Source organism: Rutilus rutilus, assembly GCF_951802725.1.
Source record: "Rutilus rutilus genome assembly, chromosome: 25".
Classification (NCBI taxonomy): domain Eukaryota; kingdom Metazoa; phylum Chordata; class Actinopteri; order Cypriniformes; family Leuciscidae; genus Rutilus; species Rutilus rutilus.
Window position 1 is genome coordinate 16,173,616 of NC_140229.1, and position 23,728 is coordinate 16,197,343.

Sequence of the window (23,728 nt, forward strand, 5' to 3'; positions counted from 1 at the left end):
TTGTATTAATTGTAATAAGATCATCAAGGTCAACTTTTATATTTACTTAACTCACTCTTACTATAGTTACTGCCATTATTTACAACAAATCGTGAGAATAGTAAAGGGGCTTGAATTCAGTTATTTGTTCATTCAGACAGTATTTCGGTAAAGTGTTTTGAGGTCATAACATAGTATTTTGCAAGGAACTACTCAAAAATAAATCTTTATTAATCAATAATCTGCCCCTGTAACCATAATTTGTGTGAAAAGGAATACAATTTTTACTGCCACTAGTGTATATATAGATTTATATCTACAGTGAATCACCAAACAAGTGGATCCTCTTTTCAGGGGGTCTCGGTCCGCTTCCAAACTAACTCTGGTGCAGTTAGACGGAAATGTGAATGCAACATGGACTTCGAAATGAACCAAAAATCGGATGGGATTTCACAAGATGCGACCTATTACAGTTCAGTACAGGCATTGGAATCCCGTATCCTTGCAGTAGATCATTGTTTGTGTGTGTAACAGAATTCCTTAGGCTGTTTTGACTCCTTTACACATTTTATAAGCTCTACATGAGTTTTCACTTACCATACAGTATGTACACACATACAACAAGCACATTTAGCCCCACACACAAGCTTTTTTTTTCTTTTTCATAAAAGTTGTTTTTGCTTGTATATTTAGGTTTGGTGTTAAACATGATAGTGTAAACACTAAGCAAACCAGGACTAAATGTATCTTTTTTTTTTTTGGTCCAAACCAAAAGAACCAAGTAACTACAAATGTGAACACAAGTTAGTGTAAATAGACAATTTATAAATGTGCTAAATTTTGTCCAACTTAATCTTAGGCAACATTAATCTGTTTTATTTTATTTTATCTTATTTTATTTTGGTTACTAAATAATTTCCACTTTCCATGTGTCATAGTACATAAAATGTGGATTTTTTATAATTTGTTAATAATATTGAATGAGTGGATGTGTGTATTCAAAACAAAAATATGCTTTATGTTAAATTTAGTTTATTACAGAATATCAATAAAACAAAAAGCTGTCAAAACATCAATCAATTTTTTTTCTATTTAGACTTTATACAACTCATCAGCTCTTTACAAGAAACACCAGGACATGAAATAGGTGTCTGACAAAGGAGACATTCAAAATGTGCTGGTGAGAGCATCCTCCAGGAACAAGGTTGAGAAACACTGCTTCAGATAATAATCAATTATTACAAAAGTTTTGTTCTGTTAAACTTGCATCGAAAAAGGTGTGTGATGTTTATATGGCAGTGTGAGTTGTGAAATACTCTTCTCACAGATCCATTGATAAGCTTTAGTACATTGAACATCAAGCCACCCTACTAAATCACGCCACTCTGGCAATTTAGGCACAGCCACAGTCACGACACAGTTCTCTCCGCTACCTCCATTAGGCTCTTTAGACGCCCAGAACCTGAAACTACAGATCAGCATTAGATGTTCAGTCCTGCTTTCTGTGTGATATGATACTGACTGTAAGAATAATTTATTAGATAATAATCAGTTCAGTGTTTTCTCACCCAGAGGTCAGTGTGCTGTTATCAACCCATTTCCATGTGCCCTCCACATCACTGTCAGTCAGACCAATCCAGACTATAGCAGGACCAGACATGTTCTTCACAAAATCCTGAGCAGATGAAACAGGGAATAAAGGGGTAACAACCAGGAAAATTAACACATTATTTATACTGTAAAGGCATCTTTACACAGCCGAGTTAAGGCTGCTCTAAAGCGGCTCTGTGTCTGCTCATAATTCTGTGTAAAGACACAATGGTGCATAAAAGCAGACTTAAAAAATGCTGGGTCTCACTCTCCTCAGCCCCTTAGTATCAAAGGCGACTCTGCTACTGTTTTGGTTCAGTGTAAATGAACGCAAACTTGTGCCGCCCTAAACTACGTCATTGTCATGACAACCTAAAGCAACCTGTCAGCTCAAGTGATGCGAGAATCAAGAAGAGGGAGACAAAACATATAGGCCAAGCTCAATATTGTTTTAGCCAAATAAAAAAAAAAGTCAGTCAACAAGGGACAATGAAGTAAAAGAGTCCTGTACTCACATAGTGAAGCAAACCACCAAAATAACTGAGTCGACGATGTGACAATGTTTCAAAGAACTCTTGGCCAACTGGCTAACGTTATAATAACAATAATAAAAAAAAAAATATTAAAAAACTCCGTTCAACTGAGTGACGTTATGCTACATGTACATTGGTCATCATTCACTGTTTATTCATGAGTGTTGTGAAGAAAAAGAATAACATCCACTGTTGAAGATGTTGAACTCGTCTAAAATGCAGCTTTTCCCGAAGCATTGGGAGCTTTTAGTAACTCCTCTTCAACTTCTCCCTGATGCTCTGCATGGTCGACTGTCACTTGTATACTGAAGCATTGCACGCGTGTCGTACTCGCGTATTACATAGGCGATGTATTGTGTTTATAATATTATCCATATAAGAATATTTCATACAGTCTTGCAGACCTCTAATTCATTGGGGTTGTATGGATTACCGTCTTTATTGGTGTGTGGGCTGTTTGGTGCTTCAACTTTTAGGAACCCATAAGCTTGCATTATATGTATTTCCACTGAGAATACAACATTTCTTATCAAATAACGTTTTTTTTTTTTTTTTACATTATTTAATAATTTAATTTATTTTTAAAAACATTTTTATTGATAAATTATCTCTGGGAATTTCCCAGACATTATTTATTTTTCTAAAAACCTTAATTTGTGTTCATCTGAAGAAAGCAAGCTGTATCCATCTTGGATGGCATGAGGGTAAAAGATGATTACATTTCTGGGTTTAATACATAATACAGAATAGCAAGAGACATGGGATTCCTTTTTAAGATTAAAGGTGCTGTATGTAACTTTTTCATTCTGCTAAAGCATAAAAATACCTTTATACGTTTGCACAAGTTCACATACTCGTTTCGCTGAAAAACACTTCTACAGCCAGTTATTTTACTTTGAAATGTGTGTTTCCAGGCTGCAATGTTTGTTTTTGTTTTGGTCTGTGATACTGCGCTCCAAATGGCAATTTTCATTGTCCATTGCGCTCGTTCCTGTTGCGTGTGCTGAAACTGGCAACCCGTGTGAGCGCCGTCCAGTCTGAGGAGCAGACTCAGATATTTATATAATAATATATAATATATTTATATAATATATGATACATAATCCGATATTTTGAATTGGACTGCAAAAAAGAAAAAGAAAAGGAACAAGAGGAGCCAAGCAAGCGAAAAAATAAAATGGGGACAAAACCGGCTACTTTCTGTCAGGACTTCAGCATTGTTTTTCAAATAAAGGTTTCAGAGTAAGTGATATTAGATTGTGTTTATGCATTTTTATTGTACCTGGAATAGAACAAGATGTAAACAAGCACCACTTACCCTATAACTACATATTAGTTATATTTCCGCAGTATAAAAAAAAAGTTGCAATTGTTTTAGTTTTACCTGCCATGAAACATAGAAGCCCAAATTAAAACAGCTGCACTTTTACTATAACACACACACACACACATATTATTCTTTCTCACACTCACTTGTTCTTCTTTGTTGTTTATGATGATCAGATCTGCTCCTCTGTCTGTACAGTATCTTCTGCTCTCAGTCCAGCTCTTATTCTCATTCGACATGTAGTAAAAACTGGATTTATAGTAAGTCCATCCATCTGTAAACAACCAGTTCAGCTGTTAGCTCTTTATTCCCATTACACTCACCTGTCATTAACTTATAACAGATAGTAAACTCATAGATTATGAACCCTGAAAGTTACTGAGAGCACAACCCAACTCTATCATGCTTTAAAAAAGTATAGATATATAGCAAATTACTACATAGAAACTTTACCATAACTCTGAAGATCATTTCTTAGCTGGTCTCTGTTCTTGAGTATTAGCCGGTCTCTCTCTTCTGTGAGTCTGGTAATGTTGGTTAGTAGCTGATCTCTCTCTTCTATCAGGTTGGTAATGTTGGTTAGTAGCTGATCTCTCTCTTCTGTGTAGTTTGTGCTCTTTGTATAGATGTGAACACACAGCACTATGACTGCAGTCAGCAGAAGAACACACAGCAACACCAAACACACTGCAGCTGCTCTGGAGCTTCTGTTCCTCACAGAATCACTTCCTGAAAATGGCAGACATGAAGATAAATATTTCTTAATTTCTACAGAAACTTCAGAACGTGTTTGTATTTGTACCTGTGTGTTGAGGTGATTGGTTTCTCTCTGTTTGTCTGTTCATTCCCCTCGATCCAGCAGTGTTTATATTGCCATAAACAGGCATTTGAGACATGTTTCCTTGCTTAGCCATGGGCGTATATGGTGGCAACTGTCTGTGTGGATTTGTACTAGGCTAGTCCTCTGCTTTTGAGACTAAATTTAGGACATGTGGGCAATGTGTGGCAAAATACGTCACAGTACAAGAGCATGTGACATCCTGTCTGTTAATATTCATTTTCATAACAACAAAGGGCACTATTGTGGTAGTGTGGTTTCAAATTAGCACAGGAAAATTATACATGATTGAAAAGTCTTAATTCAACTTAAATTGATCAGAAAATGTAACTGAATTATTGGTTGCGATGCTTCTTTTAAATGTCATTCACATGCCACTGAGAACGGAACTGATCTGAAACCTGTGTAAAGTCACGTGAGGTGCAATGATCTAGGAAGCTATAATGGTTTTGAACTTCATTAACAAAATGAGGCTGATACAGAATGACACTTTCGATGAGTATGTACAACGTCAGTGACGCATTTAGAGCTGCACAATTCTGGATAAATTGAGAATTAAGATTGTTTTGTGTGTGTGTGTAAAACTGAGATTGCAATTCTCCCATGATTAAAAAAAATAATAATAAAAAAGTAGGCTAACATGCAAACTAGTGGTTCTGACAAAATGTTCATTGCTTTAGTCTATTCGAAAAATATATGAATGTGAATGAAATAATTAAAAAATAATAATTTGAATGGAGTCAATGTCTCAGTCATAAAGGCCTTGTTATTGGATTAATCAGCGTCTGTGAATAAATCTTTTAAATGGACGATTTAATGACAAACACTCGTTGCCACCTCCTGACGTAATTCTATAGGCCTACATAGGCCTATATGTGTCAAAATACTTTCAAAAGATGAATTTCTCTTATTTTGATCTCTATAGACATTTAAATGCCTAAACTTTTATCCCAGGGCACTTTTATCCCCTGTTATTTTGAATGTTTGTAATATAAATAACGATAATGTGTGGTTGAAATGAATGTCTGTGAAGCGCTGCTTCATACTGTACATTAACATGGCAGCTGCGGATCAGCGTCAGCGCAAACACAGTTTTGAATGTTGCAGTGTGATCGTCGTACTTTCAAAGGTTAACCAAAGTCCCTAAAGTCTTTGATTTAAACGGTTTCACAGCTGAGCGTGAGCAGCACGTGTTTTGTCTCTACCCATATCAATGACATCAAATCACAGCAACATTCAAATCTGTGTGTGTGCTGCCACTCATCCGGACAGCAGCTGCCATGTAAATGTAAAGTATGAAACAGCACTTCACAAACAGTCTTTTCAACCACACATTATCGTTAATGATAATTAATGAATTCGGCTGATGCTTGCGATGTGAAACAGGCGTCGCGTGTCCACTGACGCAATTCATTCCTATGGAAGTTGAGCTTCACGATCAATTGCGCAAGTGGACACACACAGTAATACACATAGCGGAATCGTTGTCATTTAGAAATGAAATCTCGTGGGTGTTTGAATCGCGATCTTTTAATGATTAATTGTGCAGCTCTACCTAAAATCTCTCAATTTCAGTGTTTTTGACATCAATATTCATTTCGTGCAACGTTGTCAACATGAACTCAGTTTCTTAAGCTCCCCAAAAATGTGTGATTTAAAGTGTTTATATGCCTTTTTCGATCAAAGATGACACAAGTGTGTTTGTTGCCATCGCTCCTGTCCTGTGCTATCTTTCCTGTATACGTCTTATTCTTCCGTGTGCGTGTGTGTGTGTGCTTCAAGAATCAGTACCTTGATACCGTGCAGTTCTATTTTAAAGACTCCATTCCAGACTTACATTTGAGGGCAGCAGCACCGGAGCCACTAAATTCTACAGAAAGTGTTTGGTAGCACTGTGGGGCTGATAAAGCACTGAGCTTAATAATAAAAATAATTTAAAAAAAAGAGCTTTAATTATTAGCATTCACAATGTCTTAATATTAATTCAACAGCAAAATTCAAAAAGATATTCGCAGAAAATCTCCGCAGTAGGGTTGTCAAAATGGCTGAAAAGCTCAATTCAAATTTCTTTCTTAGATATTAGCAAAATTTGCATTCTAAAGGCAATACTTATGTTACAGGAAAAAAGCACTGTATTGTCTCATATGCCCACAAGAGGGCGCAAGCGAGCACAATAAGCAAATATAAACCAAATCAAGCATTGCATCTTTTATTGAAATGAAATGACATTCACTTTTTAAAGTGCATTAACTTTTGAAAAAGTTGTTCTTAAATAAAATATAATTTCCTTAATGTGCATGCTATAGAAAATTAGGTTACAATAGTGCATGAACCGGTGTAAGTACATCAGTAACCTGAGAAAACACTGGGGGTGTGACGAGATACTTATCTCACGAGACGAGACGAGACCATGAGTTCATTAGAAGTATTTTATAGAAATCCTCAATGACAAATTTCATGACCGTAAAAATAGTCTAAATGTGCTTTTTGAAATGTTTTAACTAATAATCTTGTAATGAATGTTATTTCAGCTCTACTTTATGAGTATGAATTATCAAATACATTGAAAGACAACAATATACAAGCACTGTAAAATGTATTGCCGCAAACTCAACTGACTGGCTTCTCTCCTGGATGATTTCACATGAGTCTCTTCAGACCTTACTGGACATGAAATATGAGCTTCCAGAACTTCTAATTAAAGACCTCCTTATTGAATCTTCCACAAATTAAACAGAAATAAAAACAGTTTTTTCTTAGTCTTATTAAGTGCAAACAATAAGTGCAAGTGCAACCATAATCAAAGTATTCTCTCAATATTCAAAGTGCAAACATAGACCAAAACAGAGACCAGAGCCACAACCACACAGTCCAGAGATAGGTTTGTATTGGGAGACAGGCTGTTGTATGTAGCCTAATTTGCGTGCATCAGGGAGCTCGTGTTTTACTTTCACTTTTAAATTCGTGATCCCACGTACTCCATGGATAGGCAGCAACAGTGCTGAGCGCATTCTACAAGATAAGACATTTATCAGACGCTTAGGCTCTGTTGCCATGGGCGGATCTACAGGGGGGCAAGGGGGGGCAGGTGCCCCCCCACTCTAGCGCCCCCCAGCTGCCCCCCTAACTTTGATGATCCAAAAACTGTACTTGTGAAAACAACCCGCCACTATGTCCACAAGCTTCTCAAAACAGTGAACTAAACAATACATTTACCAAAAGTGAACAATTACATTTTTTATTTTAAATGTATTATTAGCCCCTCCCCCCTGCCCCTCAAATACTTTACGTCCCTGATTCAAACGTGCAGAGCGGCGTCCGCTCAGTCTGGCTCACACACAGCGAGTCTGCTGCGTGTGGCCCTGCAACCCGACTGGAGAGACTGAGCTGCCCCAGAGCATCTGAAGGTGAAGTGAGTTTCCCCAGGTGTAGTTTAAACACACGTTTAACTTAAAGTTACATTTGTAATGAATGTATTGTATGCTAAAGACGATTCAGCATCAGCAAAAACAGTGAGTCTATTACGTTAGCCAATATCAGCGGTCAAATCGCTCCCTCGTGATTTGTAAAAGCACTCTTCCCTTTGATTAGCCTAATTTTGATTTTAGTAAAGACAAGAACAGCTTAATAAAAATATAAAATATTGTTTGTATCCATAACGTTTACTGATGGTCGCCGTTATGCCGAAGTACGTTACGTTACAACACACAATACAGTGCCAGTTAGGAGATCGATCATTTGATTAGCTAAGCAGTCCTATTAAATCCAATTCCTCTCAGATATCACAGCAATGAAACCAGGTTACAACTGGGGAAATAACAAATACAATAGGATTAAGTATGGGCGTTAATAGTTGGGAGAAAATATGATGCATAATAATGATTAGATCTGCATTTGGTCTTAAAGAGGCAGCAGTCTAATAATCCTGCTGACGATTGCTCCATTAATGTGAATCAAACAACAAAAAGCAAAGAAAAAAACAGTCGCAGCTCTTGAATGATATAATCTTTAATCTATCTATGATAAAGTATGCAGTGTTATTTTACATCTGACTTTATTAGATGTCTTTTTACCCCATATTACACCTGAACAGTAATGTCAGTAGACATTACTGAAATTAAAGCACTGGATATATAATTTGTATATTTGTTCAATTGTATACTTTTTTTGTTTGACCATGTGTTTGTACTTTGTTTTTGGTGTCCTATGTCTTCTGAATATAAAACACAAAAGCCTGCACCCTTCTGCATAACATACATGTTTTATTTGTTTTGTTAAAGCATTGCTTTTTATTTTGCTATAGATATTTTACATTTCAAAATATAAAGCAATATTAATTGTGTTCTAAATAAAAATTTTCCCTTTTTTTTTTATATAACAAAAAGAACCGATAAGAATACCGTTAAAGTACCGGATCGATAAGGAGTATTGGTAAGAGTAGTAATACCGAACGATACCCATCCCTATTGGCAGCAACGAATTTAAAGTTGTGGCCAATTTAACTGTGATTAAATACAGTATATATACACTCACCTAAAGGATTATTAGGAACACCTGTTCAATTTCTCATTAATGCAATTATCTAATCAACCAATCACATGGCAGTTGCTTCAATGCATTTAGGGGTGTGGTCCTGGTCAAGACAATCTCCTGAACTCCAAACTGAATGTCAGAATGGGAAAGAAAGGTGATTTAAGCAATTTTGAGTGTGGCATGGTTGTTGGTGCCAGACGGGCCGGTCTGAGTATTTCACAATCTGCTCAGTTACTGGGATTTTCACCCACAACCATTTCTAGGGTTTACAAAGAATGGTGTGAAAAGGGAAAAACATCCAGTATGCGGCAGTCCTGTGGGCGAAAATGCCTTGTTGATGCTAGAGGTCAGAGGAGAATGGGCCGACTGATTCAAGCTGATAGAAGAGCAACTTTGACTGAAATAACCACTCGTTACAACCGAGGTATGCAGCAAAGCATTTGTGAAGCCACAACACGCACAACCTTGAGGCGGATGGGCTACAACAGCAGAAGACCCCACCAGGTACCACTCATCTCCACTACAAATAGGAAAAAGAGGCTACAATTTGCACGAGCTCACCAAAATTGGACAGTTGAAGACTAGAAAAATGTTGCCTGGTCAGATGAGTCTCGATTTCTGTTGAGACATTCAGATGGTAGAGTCAGAATTTGGCGTAAACAGAATGAGAACATGGATCCATCATGCCTTGTTACCACTGTGCAGGCTGGTGGTGGTGGTGTAATGGTGTGGGGGATGTTTTCTTGGCACACTTTAGGCCCCTTAGTGCCAATTGGGCATCGTTTAAATGCCACGGCCTACCTGAGCATTGTTTCTGACCATGTCCATCCCTTTATGACCACCATGTACCCATACTGCACCATGTACAGATAATGCACCATGTCACAAAGCTCGAATCATTTCAAATTGGTTTTTTGAACATGACAATGAGTTCACTGTACTAAAATGGCCCCCACAGTCACCAGATCTCAACCCAATAGAGCATCTTTGGGATGTGGTGGAACGGGAGCTTCGTGCCCTGGATGTGCATCCCACAAATCTCCATCAACTGCAAGATGCTATCCTATCAATATGGGCCAACATTTCTAAAGAATGCTTTCAGCAGCTTGTTGAATCAATGCCACGTAGAATTAAGGCAGTTCTGAAGGCGAAAGGGGGTCAAACACAGTATTAGTATGGTGTTCCTAATAATCCTTTAGGTGAGTGTACGTCTGCCATATGTTGCCACCCCTCAAAAATTCCTGCCCCCCTCTCGCCACCCCATAAATATTTTTCTAGATCCGCCCCTGTCTGTTGCGCAACGAATCCTCTGCCATCATCACGCGATCAGTGAATTGTGCAACTCGTGCTGTATGAGCAGAGCAGTAATTTACAATAATTTACAATTACAATGGTTTTTATTTTTATAAAAACAGCAAAACAAAGACAGTGGTGAATGTAGCGGTGGCGATATCGCGATCTCGTCACATCCCTAGAAAACACGCTTCAACAAAATGAAAACAGTATAATGGATCTGTGCACTAGCTTTTAAAGTGACACTAGCTCTTAAAGTGACAGCAGCCTAATATGTGTCTGTCATTTATGTTGATAAAACAACAAAAGATAGCGATAAAGATGTAAGGAATCACGATTAATCGCTTATGTATGTAATTTATACAGGACTAAAAGACTATCCAGTTTTATTTTACATTTGATTTCTTTGTTCAGTTTCGGTAGTATTTCTGAATACTAGTGTTAGACCTAAAAAACGTTTCTCTTTATTTCTCTTTATTTGTATCTTTATTCTATTGTATTTATTTGTGCTACTTTTTTCAGTTTATTTCAAAGATTGAAATCAAGCTTCCTTGTGTTGTGTCATTCTGTTTCTGATTCAGTTGCAGCATTTAACAGCTCACAGGAGAACATTATCAATAAATGAAAACTCACATTTCAGTTTGATCTTTGGACAAGGCTATTGTAGGATTACTAAAGACTTGGAATAAACCCCAGAGTTATGTGGTAATACTTTTGTGTCATTTTTCAAGCTTGAATTCTCAAGTTCCCATGTTTTGAAACCTTCAAAACATTGCCTTTTTGTGTACCACAGAAGCTGATGATTGTAACTAAAAGCACTATGCCAGCAAAGATAAGACTAAAAAACTGTTTATGGTCTGTGGTTTTACTGTTTCTCAACCAACACAAAGATACAGCAGTTCTCATGAATGTTTCTTTGAAGGCCTCAGGTCCTCCATGAAACAGTTATGATAACACCACACTAATGCTGGATGTTTCTCTGTAGTTCTTTTTCTGATTTGAGCAGACACTCTAATACACCTGACCTCATCTGAGGTTTGCTACATTGATAAAGGCCAAACAATGGACTGACGCTGTGCTTCAGTGTTTAAGGTTGTCAGTGTACAGGTCAATTAATAAAATCATTTCAGATATCGGATTTATGGAGTAAACATATTTGCTCCTTTATGAGAAGGTTTAGCGATTATCCAAAAAACATTGACTAATGGTTAGTTATTGTCTAATTTGAACTTAAAATCCTATCATAGCATCAGAAGAACATGGCAACTTCACACAATCTCTTCCTGAGCACCAGAGATATGATGTTAAATGGCTGAACATGAATGTACTCACCTGTACGCTGAAGCGGTTGGTGTGTGTTTTTCTCTGTCCTGAAGTCATGATCTCTCACACAATCTGCACTCTCATAGATGTCTACCGTCATCTCCTCTCTATCTGTCTTCATTCCCTCAGAGTCACTGATCACAACATCATAAATATTATCAGACATGTCTTCTCTTTAACCGTCAAACTTGAAACAATTTTTTCCCTTTTTCCTGTGTAGATGAGTTTAAGAAGTCAGACAAAAAAAAAATTGTGGTCAACGTGTGAAAACAAAAAGGTGTGGCATTAGATCGGATGACATACAATAGTTGCGATAGTCTTTTCTTCTTTTTTTGTGATGTATATCCAAGTGAAACGGCTTCTCAAGCTAGAAAAAATGTAGACTTGATGATTTGTCCATCTGGAATTGATTGGATGGATGTGGTTTGCTATTGCTGTGATGTCATGGGAGTGACAGGTTGTCCCGCCCTCGCGCCAGTTAACACACCATCAGAGAAAAAAAGAGTCACTGCAAGAGGGAGGGGAAGTTATTTTGATTAAAGATTATGAGGACATATGCATTAAAAAAAGATGTGTGTGAATAAATCATTTATAATAAATAAAAAATGTAAATTTTGATTTCATGGTGACTTTAAGTTTAGAACCATCTGTAAAGAACATCTATACATGTTTATAAAAAAAAAAGACTATCACTATATTGCAATACATTCCCTAACGAAAGCCACCTCACTTTTACACTATGTTGTGTGTGTGGGTGGGTGTGCTTGTGGATGTACATTTAATATGTCTTATATATCATTTAGTAAACCTTATAATATAAAAAAATTGTGTATAGAATTGATAGAAACGCTGAAGAATTTGAAGGATGTTAATAAACATTCCTCTGTCATCACCATCTTGACTGACCAAGTCATTCTCATTTGCTAGATGTTTTGAAGAACGCAGCAACAACAACACTGCAGCTGCTCTGCAACTTCCTGAAGTCACTTCCTGAACACGTCAATGATGTTCAGTATGTCTCTTGCCATTATTACTGTTCACACAGCACTAGACAGATACAGAAGTGCCAGGCATGATAACTGCATCAGCACTTCTCACGAAATAAATGACAGCCTTTAAACTATGATAAAAAGATCATACTCACGCATTATAGCTAATGTTCAAGATTAACATCAGATACAGCCATTCAAACATGCTTAATAAACAACAGTTGAATGACCTATAAGTTAATAATGTGGAACTTACGTTTTGGACACTGTTACTTTGTCTATTTTTTCTCCGCCAACAATAGGTCCAAATAAAGCCAAAACAGAATAAACCAATTAGTGGTGTTTCGTTCCTGAATGAATCCTTGATTTTGAGCAAATAGATGGATTAAGATTTCACTTACTGTGTCGCCCCTTATAGTGCACTATTTGAGGGGAGAGGCATTTGTAGTGGTGTCCAAAACCATAGTGGACTTTATCGAGTGCACTCATTTAATTCCATTATGCTCCACAATGGCAACCGATGTACAATTAACTTTTAGAGCTAGAGAAACCCATGAGATTTGTGTTGAATGAATTCCCTGCTTCCTGGCAGATGACGGCATCCACAGCCTTTCTAGCCCACTCAGTGCCTGAATTTGTTCACTCATTTTCATTCATTATTTTGAATATCAATTAAATATCATAATTATTAGTGTAAATATCATATACACCTAGGATGGCTTTAGGGTGAGTAAATCATGGGCTAATTAGAATTTTTGGGTGAACAATCCCTTTAACAATCCTTAACTTAATGACAATCCTTAAATTATGACCATCCTAACTTGAGTAAACATATTTCTTTATGTTTTTTCATTCATGAGGAGCACGACTCAGGGTAATGATTATTCAAAAAACATACACACATGGTCAGTTAATGTCTAACTTTAACTTACAATTCTATAATGGTATCAGAAGAACACAAAGAAGCTCTAAACACGTTGGAGCTGCTCTTGGGTTTCTGATCTTCACAGAAACACCATAGAAAAAATGGCTGAATTTGCAAACTGTTAAGGTTTTTTTTTTTTTATCAAAGAAATGAATATAATTACCTGTACACTAAAGTGGTTGGTGTGTGTTCATCTCTGTCCTGAAGTCATGATCTCTCACATAATAATTCCACTGACCATAATCTACACTCGCTCTACTGTATCTTCATTCCCTCAGACTCAGTCTTGATCGCATCATATACCATCAAAAATGTCTGCTCTTTAACCGTCAAACATTGAATGATTTTGTTCCTGTGTGTTTAAGTAATCAGCACTCATCTTATTTTGAACACTATTGGCAAATAAACTTGTGTGAAATGTGTGAAACCTTGCATCAGATCCTTAAAGTTGGCATGAAACAGTTGTTGCAATAGTCTTTTCTTCCTTTTGTGATCTATATACATATGAAACAGCTTCTTGAAAAAGTACAAATGTTGGCTGGGACGTGATTGGATCATTGGATCGTTGTGATTGACAGATTGTAAATTTAATATATTATAATATACAATATTTGCTTATAGAATCTGCATGTTCAAACAACAGTTGAAAAAAACAAGAAGTTAATACTGAGGAACTTGCATTTTAGACACAGTATTGCCAGTTAGGCCTACTTTGTCTATTTTTGCTCCACCAATGTAATGGAACACGTGACGAAACCTGGTAACGAGCCCAGCGGTTAAATTATTATAGTAGCCTGCGTTGTATAGATAAGCTCCGACGTAATCAATTCTGTTTCTGTACCGGAGAATTTCTCTCCTTCGGAGCAACTCACACTCTCCAGCCATGCCTTGTTTACACACAGCTTTAGCCAGTCCCGGTTCTACGGGTTGACGGGTTCTACGGGTACTCAAGCAAGAACACCCTCAGCTGATAATGTAATAATATATTGGCTCTGGAGAACGTCAAATTAATCTATCTATTATTAACGGGTTTTTTCTGCGGTGAGCAATGTAGCCAATCACACACATAGTTGTTGATTTCTTGAACGCAATGGCCAATCAGAGGTGTTTAAGTTAGTCAAAGTTTCACCGCTCAAAACGCAAGAGTTTTTATTCAGTGATGCTGAGTTATGCAGTCATTAACAAACAAAGTGTAAACAGGATGCAAGTAAGAGATTTATTGTACATTGTTGGCAGCTTCACTGATCATAATGGAACTTTGTGAGAACGCGATACGCTGACAAATCAACAGCGTTTTAGTGATTGTAAAGGGAACGATCTTGCTTTCGAGGCTTTAGCCTATATAAGCAATTGTATAAAACTATAGTTCCCTTTCAAAAGGGAACTCACACTGCGTCCTGAGACACATTTGGGGAACGCCTCAGCGTGACTGATGACTGAAGTACTGTATAATCACGGCAATCGTATTAGCCGGCGACAGCTATGACGTCACCGCCAGTGCGACCAGGAAGTATAAGAGGGCGCCTAGAGAACATGTCACCTTCTTTTCGTCTTCAGGGACTGTTTTGCTGGTACTGTGAAGTGAGATCTTGGCAAGCGACAAGCATTTCAGGAAGTGTGCTGACCCATGTAAGAGATATCTTACACCAGGTGACACTGTTTTGTTTGGGTGAGGAGCACGCGCGCTCAGCCCTTGAGGGGGCTGTGTGCACAAACTGTGAGCGTTTATCTATCAGAGCGCTCCGCTCTCGTCTGTCCTTCTTGTTGAGGGAGGAGTGACAGTCATTTGCACCCCGTGGTTCCGATCCTGCTCGCGCTGAGGTGGAGAGGAGACTGAGATCGTTGGTGATCTCAGATGGAGCTCCCTGACGAGTTTGAGAGAGGTGTAAACCTCTCACGCTCGGCGGCTGACGAGGGTGAGCTGCTGGGCGAGGATGCATCGTCATACCAGGTCCTCTGGTCCAGCGGCCAGTGCTCTGCTGGCTTCGAGCCAGGATGAGCAGGAGGAGGCTGTTGGAGTGAAGATGCTGAAATGGCTGAACCCGCCCAGCCCCCCTGCCCCGCATATGCTGAGTTGGTGGAGGTGATGGAGCGCGCCACCGCCAGGCTTGAGTTGCCATGGCAGCGCGCCAGAGGGGAATCCGCTCGTGGAAGACTTGGCGATCGCTTTCTCGCTGGCCAGAATCCACCAGCTCCTGTGAGCCTTCCATGCCTTCCCGACCTCCATGCTGAGGCGTGGAAGAACCTGTACTCCTCTCGCATTTACTGGTTACATCATTCCAACTATGCGAATGTGGAGGGAATGCGAGAGCATGGGTATGTGTCGATGCCCCCTATTGAAGAGACATTGCGAGCTATCTTTCAGTGGGGGAGACATTGACTCCGGCCCTGCCATCTAGACCTCTGAAAACCATCTCACGTCTAAATGGCAGGGCATACGCGGCGGTGGGTCAGGCTGGTGCTGCACTGCACACGATGGCTGTGTTGGAGGCGTACCAGGCTGATCTGCTGAGGGACTTGGACCAGGGTCAGGGTCTAACCCCGGGCGTTGTGGTTGAGTTGTGGCGCACCACACATCTCGCCCTCCGGGCCATCAAACGGGCCGCCGCTGCGGTCCGCCGGTCGATCTGCTCTGAACTCTTCTGCTTTTGACACTCTAATTTTAGAAGGTGCCAGTTGTGTCCGAGTTTATCATAGAATGTCGAGGTACACTCTTAAAAATAAAAGTTCTGTATTGGCATCGATGGTTCCTTGAAGTACCTTTAACATCTATGGAGCTTTTCTATTAAACAAAAGGTTGTTTATAGCTGACGAAGGTTCTTTCGAATTTTAAGAACTGTTGCCTGAAAGGTTTTTTTGGGGAACCAAATATGGTTCTTCTGTAGCATCAATGAGAAATCACCCGTTTGGAACCTTTATTTTGTATATCAAGGGTGCAGCAGCATTCAGTCTGCTTGTGACAGTACCTGTATATTGAATATTCGTCAGAACTGAAAGTGTTGCTAAATAAAGTTATATATTGTAATCAAAGAAGTAGAAATAAAGAAACATTACACACAAGAGATATAATTGACAAATGAGTGCAAAATTTGATTTTCCGATTGTTTTAATATCATCAAACCATCATGTTTGGTTTGGTTGAAACTAACTTTGGTTACTGCATTGCTTTGACTGTACAGATTTGATGCTTTGACAGTTTCATTAAACCTCTAAATCTTTCTCACAAATCCATACAAAGGTGTAATTACATGGATAATCAGCCCATTCAAAGAGTGATACAGCACAGTCCTCTTCTATTTTGTTGTTGGGCTCCCCAGGCTCCCAAACCCTATAACAACAGATTAACATTACAGTTTGTGTCATATAATATATGTGGCTCAAGTGATTAAATGTTGGAAGTTAATGCAAGAAACTGTTTTTGATATTGCTTGAGAAGAGTTTATGGTTTAGATTATCTACACTTTTCCACACACAATAGCATGAACAAGCTGCTCACCCAGATTTCAGTGTGGTCCCATCAACCCACTTCCAGACTCCCTCTTCATCACTGTCAGTCAGACCAATCCAGACAATATTTCCACTGGTAACCGTTCTGATAAATTCCTAAAATGAAATATTATCCATATAGATCATAAACAGTTTTCAGATTCAAACACAATCTCTCACTCACTTGTTCCTCTCTGTTGTTTATGATGATCAGATGTGCTCCTCTCTTCAAGCAGTCTTGTCTGCTGTCAGTCCAGTTCTTCCACTCAGAGGAAATGTAGTAGGAACTGAAGTTGTGCGTTATCCATTTAGGGTTGTCAAAGCACTGATCTGTTAATGTTAGATTTTAGCTCTTTAAACCTGAAAAATCAACTAATTAATTGTAAATAAATAATTTCCTTTAATTTCCTTCCTTTTCTATTTACTTTAATAAGGAGCAGACTGTAATTTTCGTTTTTGTTGCGCTAGCCATATAGGCTATGCCCGAAAGCTGAAAAATTAAATCATTACGCTGCCTCAGAAGTCTGACAAAAATCTATTTTGTGAGGTACTTAATGCACAAACACCTGCAAAGTGTGTACACATTTTAAGTTTGTGGAATTCTACAGAATGATTACCGTGTTCATGAAGCCTGGCCTGGAGTTTCGCCAAGTCCTTCCTTAACTCTTCTCTCTCTTCTGTCAAGGTTTTACTCTCTTTCTCAGATTGGAACATGTTGTTTTCCTTTGTGAACTTTATACACAGTACTGTGACGGCCACCAGCAGAAGAACACACAACAGCCCCAAACACACCACGGTGGTCTTGTAGCTTTTTTTCTCATCAGAGTCACTTCCTGAAAATGTAATGATTTAATTTATTTTCCATTTACCACAGCAGGTATATAAAGGAAACAAAGTTTATAATAAAAATAAGATGATACTTTCAGATGCGCATTTAAGCACCCAATCTTACGTATTTGTTGTCTCTGTTCCTCTCTGGGATGGTTTAAGTCACCTAATGTTGTTCTAAGGACATGTGGTAGGTCTATAGTATCTGTACTAGCAAATATTACCATGGTCATCTCATCACCCAGCAGGCACAGGATATATACTACAACGTCGGTCAGACGTTGGATTTTGGTTGAAAATGAAAATCGGGTTGACGTCTAAACCCAACGTTTGTTTAACGTCATGCTCCAACATTGGGCAATCGTTGAATTTTGGTTGGAATAAACCAGACAAAAAGGTGAAATGCATGGCTGTACACTTATTACCAGCTTCACTTAAAACTAACCAGATTTACTTTATTTAATTTTCGTTTTAATGAAATCATATTTTGTATTTTAAAGTCACCATGATGGTGGTTAGCGTTTGCTTTAGTTGTGCTCTTGACCCTTCACTCTTTAATATAAAAATATCTCTGGCTGCTATAATTGAGTGTTTATAAAGCACAATTGTTGTAGCAAAAAAGCCATGAGATCAGGTGATGTTTGATGATATCATCATGCAATTGCCTGAATCCCCGATCTTATTCAGTGTCTAATGCTTTGAATATATAGGATTGAGGTTTCATAATAGAAGTAATTTGTTTCTACAGCATATCAAGCAATGTTTTTAATAAAATACTCGGTTATTAGAAACTATTTAGTGCACAAAAACCTTTCATCTATGTCAGTACTTAGACGCACACAGACATCAAGAAACAGCGTATGAATCTCAACAATGGTGACAATCAAACAAAATATCCAGACAATCAGATCAACTCTGAGCATAAAACAAGCTACAAAAAAAACAGCTGCATAATTTATTAATGCCGCAATGCATGCTGGGAGATAAGGTTGAGTTTTGATTGGTGGTACCCAGCATGCACTGCAGCATGAAGCGTTTCATTGATTGTCACCATTGTTGAGAGTCATACACTGATTTTTGATGTCTAAGTAATAATGTAGAGAGAAAAGTTTAATGCACTAAATGTTTTTAAAATTCTTTATATTATTTGGTAAACAACATTACTCTCATGCTGTAAAATTAAATGGCTTTGATTATAAAACATTAAAAATACACAGTCCTTTATAATCAAAACATTAGACACTGAATATGATCAGGGATTCATCAATATCACCTGATTTCAATTTCTCTTAACTATTTTGCCACAACAATTGTGCTTTAAAAACACACAATTATAGCAGCCAGAGAAAATGTTATACTAAGAAGTCAAGGGTCAAGAGCCAAACTAAAGCAAACGCTAAACACCATCATGGTGACTTTAAAATACAACTTGATTTCATTCAAATGAACATTAAATAAAGTCAGTCTGGTTAGTAATAAGTGAAGCTGGTAATGCTGTTTGAAGCATTCAACACAATGACGCATGTGATGTCACTTCACACTGCTAATAATGTCGATCATCTTCCTGAAGCTTACAGACATAGTGGTCTGGTTTACTTCCTGTTGCACGCTGCATGTTTAATCAACATTGATAAGTTTCATAAAAGACAATAAAAATCAAGCATGTTTTTAGTGTTTTATTAAAGTGGATTGTAAAAAGTCTCAGTGAATATTATCCATCTTGTGAAATATTATCTCTTGATAGGTATGTTTGTGTATTTAAATATACAAGTGGGTCGAAATGCAAAATAGGTTATAGGTTGTCAGTGTTTCCTGTTGTGAAAGGCTTTTGAGGTGATTGGCTGCCTTCTTTATACATTTAAAGCAAAGAGGACAGACATGTTACACGAGTATACAAAAAGTCATAAAAATAAAAAATTACATTATGTAGGGGTTTTAAGACATGTTAAATAATATACATTCAAGTGTTTTTTAGGGTTGATGCCGGTCGCGGTGAAGGAAACCCTTGCAGAGATTTTGAGTGGCTCAATATCGCGATATTGCAACGTTATCACCATTTTTATGTCAAGTTTTATGATGTGGTCAGCAGACACGAAGATGAAGGAGATTCAAAAACACAGCATGCTTTATTAATAATCCAAACATTGTCAATGAACACGCAGGATAATAACGCAGACCACACAATGTATAAACGAGAAATGAACAAGAACAGCTGAAACACAGGGCTTTATTAACAGGTGTAGAACAAAGGAAAGTAAACTAGACATGTGAAACTAATATGTAACTATAGAAAAAAAACGAAATACTCTCTGAAGATGTAGGGGTGAAATAGGAACTAATCATACATTAAATTCTTGTCAAATTACACATTGTAGCAAAGTTTAAAGTCATATACACTTTTATATCTGATTTATATTAATTAATGATGAATATGACTATGTATACGGTGCTGATTAACAGTAAATGATGCATCATTATAATTATCCATAATTAAATGCATTCATAATCATAATTATGCATACATGCAACGAACCCTAAACCAAACTCTATTCCCAACCATATAGAAAGTACATGTTGTTATTTGATATCACTTATACTTAGACCTAAATGTATAATTTCATTCTAAAACATCGTAAAATAAAATGTAACCAAATAAACTATTACATTAAACGAAAAGTCGGCTTATTAGACTACATTGTGTACTCAACAATTTCATAAAGATTTCACTTACTTAGTGATTATGATGTGCTCTATTATTATGAGTTGCTTTGATCCAGAAACACATTTTAAGTTTTATGCACTAAATAAAAAAAAAAATAAGTAAAGTAAACTACTTTCTGTGTAATAAATAATTTTTGAGATATAGTCATTAAAATGTTTGTCATAAAGACTTAACTTCTACAAAACTATTTATAATATTAGTGATATGTTTAGTGATCAGGCCCGGCTCCACGGGGGGGCCAGGGTGGGCCTGGCCCACCCAATCAGAAGCTTGGCCCACCTTGGCCCCACACCACATAACAGCCAATCACAAAATTGTTCAATCTTCAATCAATATTCAATCGCTGCTCTCACGCCACACATCACGTTCTTATGCAGTGAAACATACATAGCGGAGCAGAGAGGACACTGACAACGCACTGACAGACAGGCCAGAGCAGGTTACTTTTAATATGAAACAAAGTCTCAACTTTCAAATTTTGTCATTTTTTAATGCAATTTAAACAATAAATACCGTGTTGTGGCTCTTTAATGTGTCGTGACAGATCGCTGTAGAGCCTCAGTTAAAGCTGATAGTGAACCGATCATCTCTTCCTTCTAGTTAATTTATAGTATTAAATAAACATAAATGAACATCAGAAGGAATGTTGTTTTAACCGCGGAAAGACGTCAGTACACTCCGTTTTTCAAGTTCAAATCCTCCGACGTTAATCTACTCTCCTGACTGCTTGTCGGACGCAGATGGCGGATTATGATTGGTCAGATTGCCTGTCAATCAAACTCCCTGTGAAGTTTGAATCTTCATGATGACTTGTAACTTAATCAAAAGTTACCACACTCTGTAGCCTAATAAAACACAACATGCACAGATTTCTTGTTCTGAAAGGAAAACCTTGTGTTTTTAGCTCATGAAAAAGCAATAACACATGAAATGGACATGAGTGAGTTTGTAACAGAATTCTCTAAAATGAGTAGAAAGCTAATGTTGTAACTTATAGTGATGAAGTAGATCTTTTTCAAGACCTGCCCCGTTTTCCTCAAATCTAAAGTTACTAAACTGATACAAAATCTGTTGTGTGGTAAAAAAAAAAAAAAAAAAAAAAATTCTAAATATACATAAGAATGTAAAAATAAAAATGTAAAAAATAACAATGGACAAAAATCTGTAATGTTATACAACATTAACTAGTGAGAATAATTCTTAAGAAAAACAGCATTTCAGATAAAATTAACATTTTTAGTTTGTAACAGTTTTCTAAAATGAGCAAAAAGCTATGTTGTAAATGGTAGCAATATAAATAGTTATTTTACCTGTCCCTTTTTATCAAATCTAAAAATCTAAAGTTACTTAATTGATACAGGATCTGTTAAGGGGTAAAAAAAAAAAAAAAAAAAACTCAAGAAGTGCTCAAAATACGGAGTTCAGGCATTGTTCAGAGTACACTGTAAAAATGAATACGCTATATTTACTCAATAAAATTGTGGCAACAGATTACAAGCAATATTATTAATTAAATTGAACAAATTAGAATTGAGTAATAATTAATCAAATTAATTCCTTAAAGGTGCTGTATGTAACTTTTTTTATAAAATGAATCCTTTTTTTATTGCCCGTCTGTGAAGGGGTTGTAATCACACATTACAATGATCCACTTTTCGCGTTTTGCTATTACCTCTGAAGGCCAGTATTCCTATTTTTATGTGAAGTCTCCGGGTCGGATTTTCTGCGAAATCCACCGGATGTGACGTGCATGCGCGCTCCCGAGCCTCTCCGTTTTATATACAGTCTATTGCGACGGCACTGCAGCTAACGACATGGAGTCTGATAACACCAAAAAACGACCTGCCTCCAGCACAACACAGACTCCAACACAAACTCCAAAAAAAATAAAAAACAAAAAAAAAATTTATCTGCTGAAGCTCGTCAGGCCAAACGTCAATCGGATCGACTCAGGACGAAAACACGGATCAACATTGGCAGAGCGTTTGAATTATGGAGAGACCTCCGCTTTGTTTTAGGTATAAAAACAGACCCTGAGTTGGCTTTCATCCTTTTGGACAGGTAAGCTAACAATACTTCAAAGCATGTAAAATATAGGCTATTGTGATTTTGTGCTTTAGTTGGCTCAAGTTAGACATCATTAGTTCGCCAGCTAACGCCGACCATTTGCTAACGTTATCTGATGTGAAAGACTACAGTTGTAACTTTATTGCTTTTCACGAGCACGAGCGCTGTTGTTGCAATCTGAAACATCACCGCTAGAGGCCGCTGGATCCTACATACAGCACCTTTAAAAGTTAACCATTTAAAATGAGTAAAATGTAAAAAAAATGTAAACAAAAATATCGAAATAACAGACAGAGGTCAAAGATGAATTAAGAACTCTTTATTTTTTATTGCCAACATTGAAGACACCTGATGTTAACAAGCAGAATCACTGAAGGAGAAAACCGTAATTGTAAGTCACCGTTATGGTGATCAGTGTTTGTTTTAGTTGGGCTATTGATCTTAAATCTTTATCTTTAGATTTTGTTTGGCTGCTGTACCTTGAGTTATAACAGCCAAATGAACAACGAGAAAAGGTGATCTGATGGTGTTGGTTGTGTTTTAACATAATCATTATTTCACAATCATTTGACCTGATTCTCTGAACTCATATAGTTAAAAATATTATACTGTACAGGGACAGAGCTGCTATAATTAATTATCTAATATACAAAAAAAATTTGATTTCGTTTTTAAATACACAGACATCAAGAATCAGCCTGTGAATCTCAACAATGGTGACATTTATAAAGCATGTTGCAGTGCATTCTGGGTTCCACCAATCAAAACTCATTCATGGCTCCCATCATGCATTGCTGCATGAATATATAATGAGCTTATGATCAGAGGTGATCTGTTTGTCACCATTGCTGAGATTCATACGCTAAATCTTGATGCCTGTGTGTACCTACATAAAAAAAAAAAGTGTTTTATTTTAAAAATTTGGATTTCATTGAAAAGGCTAAACATATTATGCTGTACAAGGACAGTGCTGCTATAATTAATAAAATAAACACAACTCAGACATTGGGCTCTGTATGAGTTCAGCAATTCAGGTGAAATAATGATTGTTAAAACACAATCAACACCATCAGATCACCTTTTCTCTTTGTTCATCTGGCTGTTATAACTCAGATACAACAACCAAACAAAATCTAAAGTTAATGATTTAAGGTCAAGAGCCCAACTAAAACAAACACTGATCACCATAACGGTGACTTACAATTACGGTTTTCTCCTTCAGTGATTCTGCTTGTTAACATAACAGGTGTCTTCAGTGTTGCCAATAAAAAATAAAAAGAGTTCTTAATTCATCT

The 23,728-nt window shown here is 37.2% G+C and overlaps 3 protein-coding genes across 15 annotated transcripts in view; 1 reads left to right on the top strand and 2 right to left on the bottom strand.

Annotated features, from left to right (window-relative positions):
* The window catches only part of cadm2a (cell adhesion molecule 2a), a 434,133-nt gene that overhangs the window by 264,480 nt on the left and 145,925 nt on the right, over positions 1-23,728 (top strand). Inside the window, exon 1 of one of the 10 annotated variants that reach the window (XM_084400978.1) lies at positions 11,940-12,428. The exons of the other annotated variants lie outside the window; for them this stretch is intronic. Within the exon in view, the coding sequence (XP_084257104.1) occupies positions 12,419-12,428 (10 nt within the window). The 5' untranslated portion in view covers positions 11,940-12,418. Of the gene's footprint in view, positions 1-11,939; positions 12,429-23,728 lie in introns of those variants that run through there. 10 annotated transcript variants of the gene reach the window in all.
* LOC311285362 (uncharacterized protein) lies at positions 995-13,692 on the bottom strand. 3 transcript variants are annotated; one of them, XM_084400989.1, is made up of 6 exons: positions 13,494-13,692; positions 11,426-11,550; positions 3,883-4,158; positions 3,576-3,703; positions 1,548-1,654; positions 995-1,447 (listed from the first exon to the last, which is right to left on the bottom strand). In XM_084400989.1, exons 2-6 carry the CDS (start codon positions 11,535-11,537, stop codon positions 1,237-1,239), a joined length of 834 nt encoding a protein of 277 aa, XP_084257115.1. In that variant the 5' UTR covers positions 11,538-11,550; positions 13,494-13,692; the 3' UTR covers positions 995-1,236. The 3 variants fall into 3 exon arrangements, 2 of the variants coding, with proteins under 2 accessions (XP_084257115.1, XP_084257114.1); XM_084400988.1 differs by having other exon boundaries at positions 11,426-11,924; positions 13,494-13,690; XR_014626344.1 differs by lacking the exons at positions 995-1,447; positions 1,548-1,654 and adding an exon at positions 1,676-3,139 and having other exon boundaries at positions 11,426-11,924; positions 13,494-13,689.
* On the bottom strand, positions 16,367-22,512 carry LOC311285366 (C-type lectin domain family 4 member M-like). 2 transcript variants are annotated; one of them, XM_084400995.1, is made up of 5 exons: positions 19,094-22,512; positions 17,434-17,649; positions 17,001-17,146; positions 16,827-16,933; positions 16,367-16,658 (listed from the first exon to the last, which is right to left on the bottom strand). In XM_084400995.1, exons 2-5 carry the CDS (start codon positions 17,528-17,530, stop codon positions 16,532-16,534), a joined length of 477 nt encoding a protein of 158 aa, XP_084257121.1. In that variant the 5' UTR covers positions 17,531-17,649; positions 19,094-22,512; the 3' UTR covers positions 16,367-16,531. The 2 variants fall into 2 exon arrangements, with proteins under 2 accessions (XP_084257121.1, XP_084257120.1); XM_084400994.1 differs by lacking the exon at positions 19,094-22,512 and adding an exon at positions 17,769-17,879.

Excerpts from the sequence above, each read along its gene's own strand:
- LOC311285362 (XM_084400988.1), bottom strand. The coding sequence starts at position 11,582 with ATGTCTGATAATATTTATGATGTTGTGATCAGTGACTCTGAGGGAATG. Across the intron at positions 3,704-3,882 it reads AAATGATCTTCAGAGTTATG|ATGGATGGACTTACTATAAA; the intron begins GTAAAGTTTCTA and ends GGTTGTTTACAG. Across the intron at positions 1,448-1,547 it reads AACAGCACACTGACCTCTGG|TTTCAGGTTCTGGGCGTCTA; the intron begins GTGAGAAAACAC and ends GCTGATCTGTAG.
- LOC311285366 (XM_084400994.1), bottom strand. The coding sequence starts at position 17,877 with ATGACCATGGTAATATTTGCTAGTACAGATACTATAGACCTACCACAT. Across the intron at positions 17,147-17,433 it reads GGCCAGGCTTCATGAACACG|ATCAGTGCTTTGACAACCCT; the intron begins GTAATCATTCTG and ends TAACATTAACAG. Across the intron at positions 16,934-17,000 it reads TAAACAACAGAGAGGAACAA|GAATTTATCAGAACGGTTAC; the intron begins GTGAGTGAGAGA and ends ATTTCATTTTAG.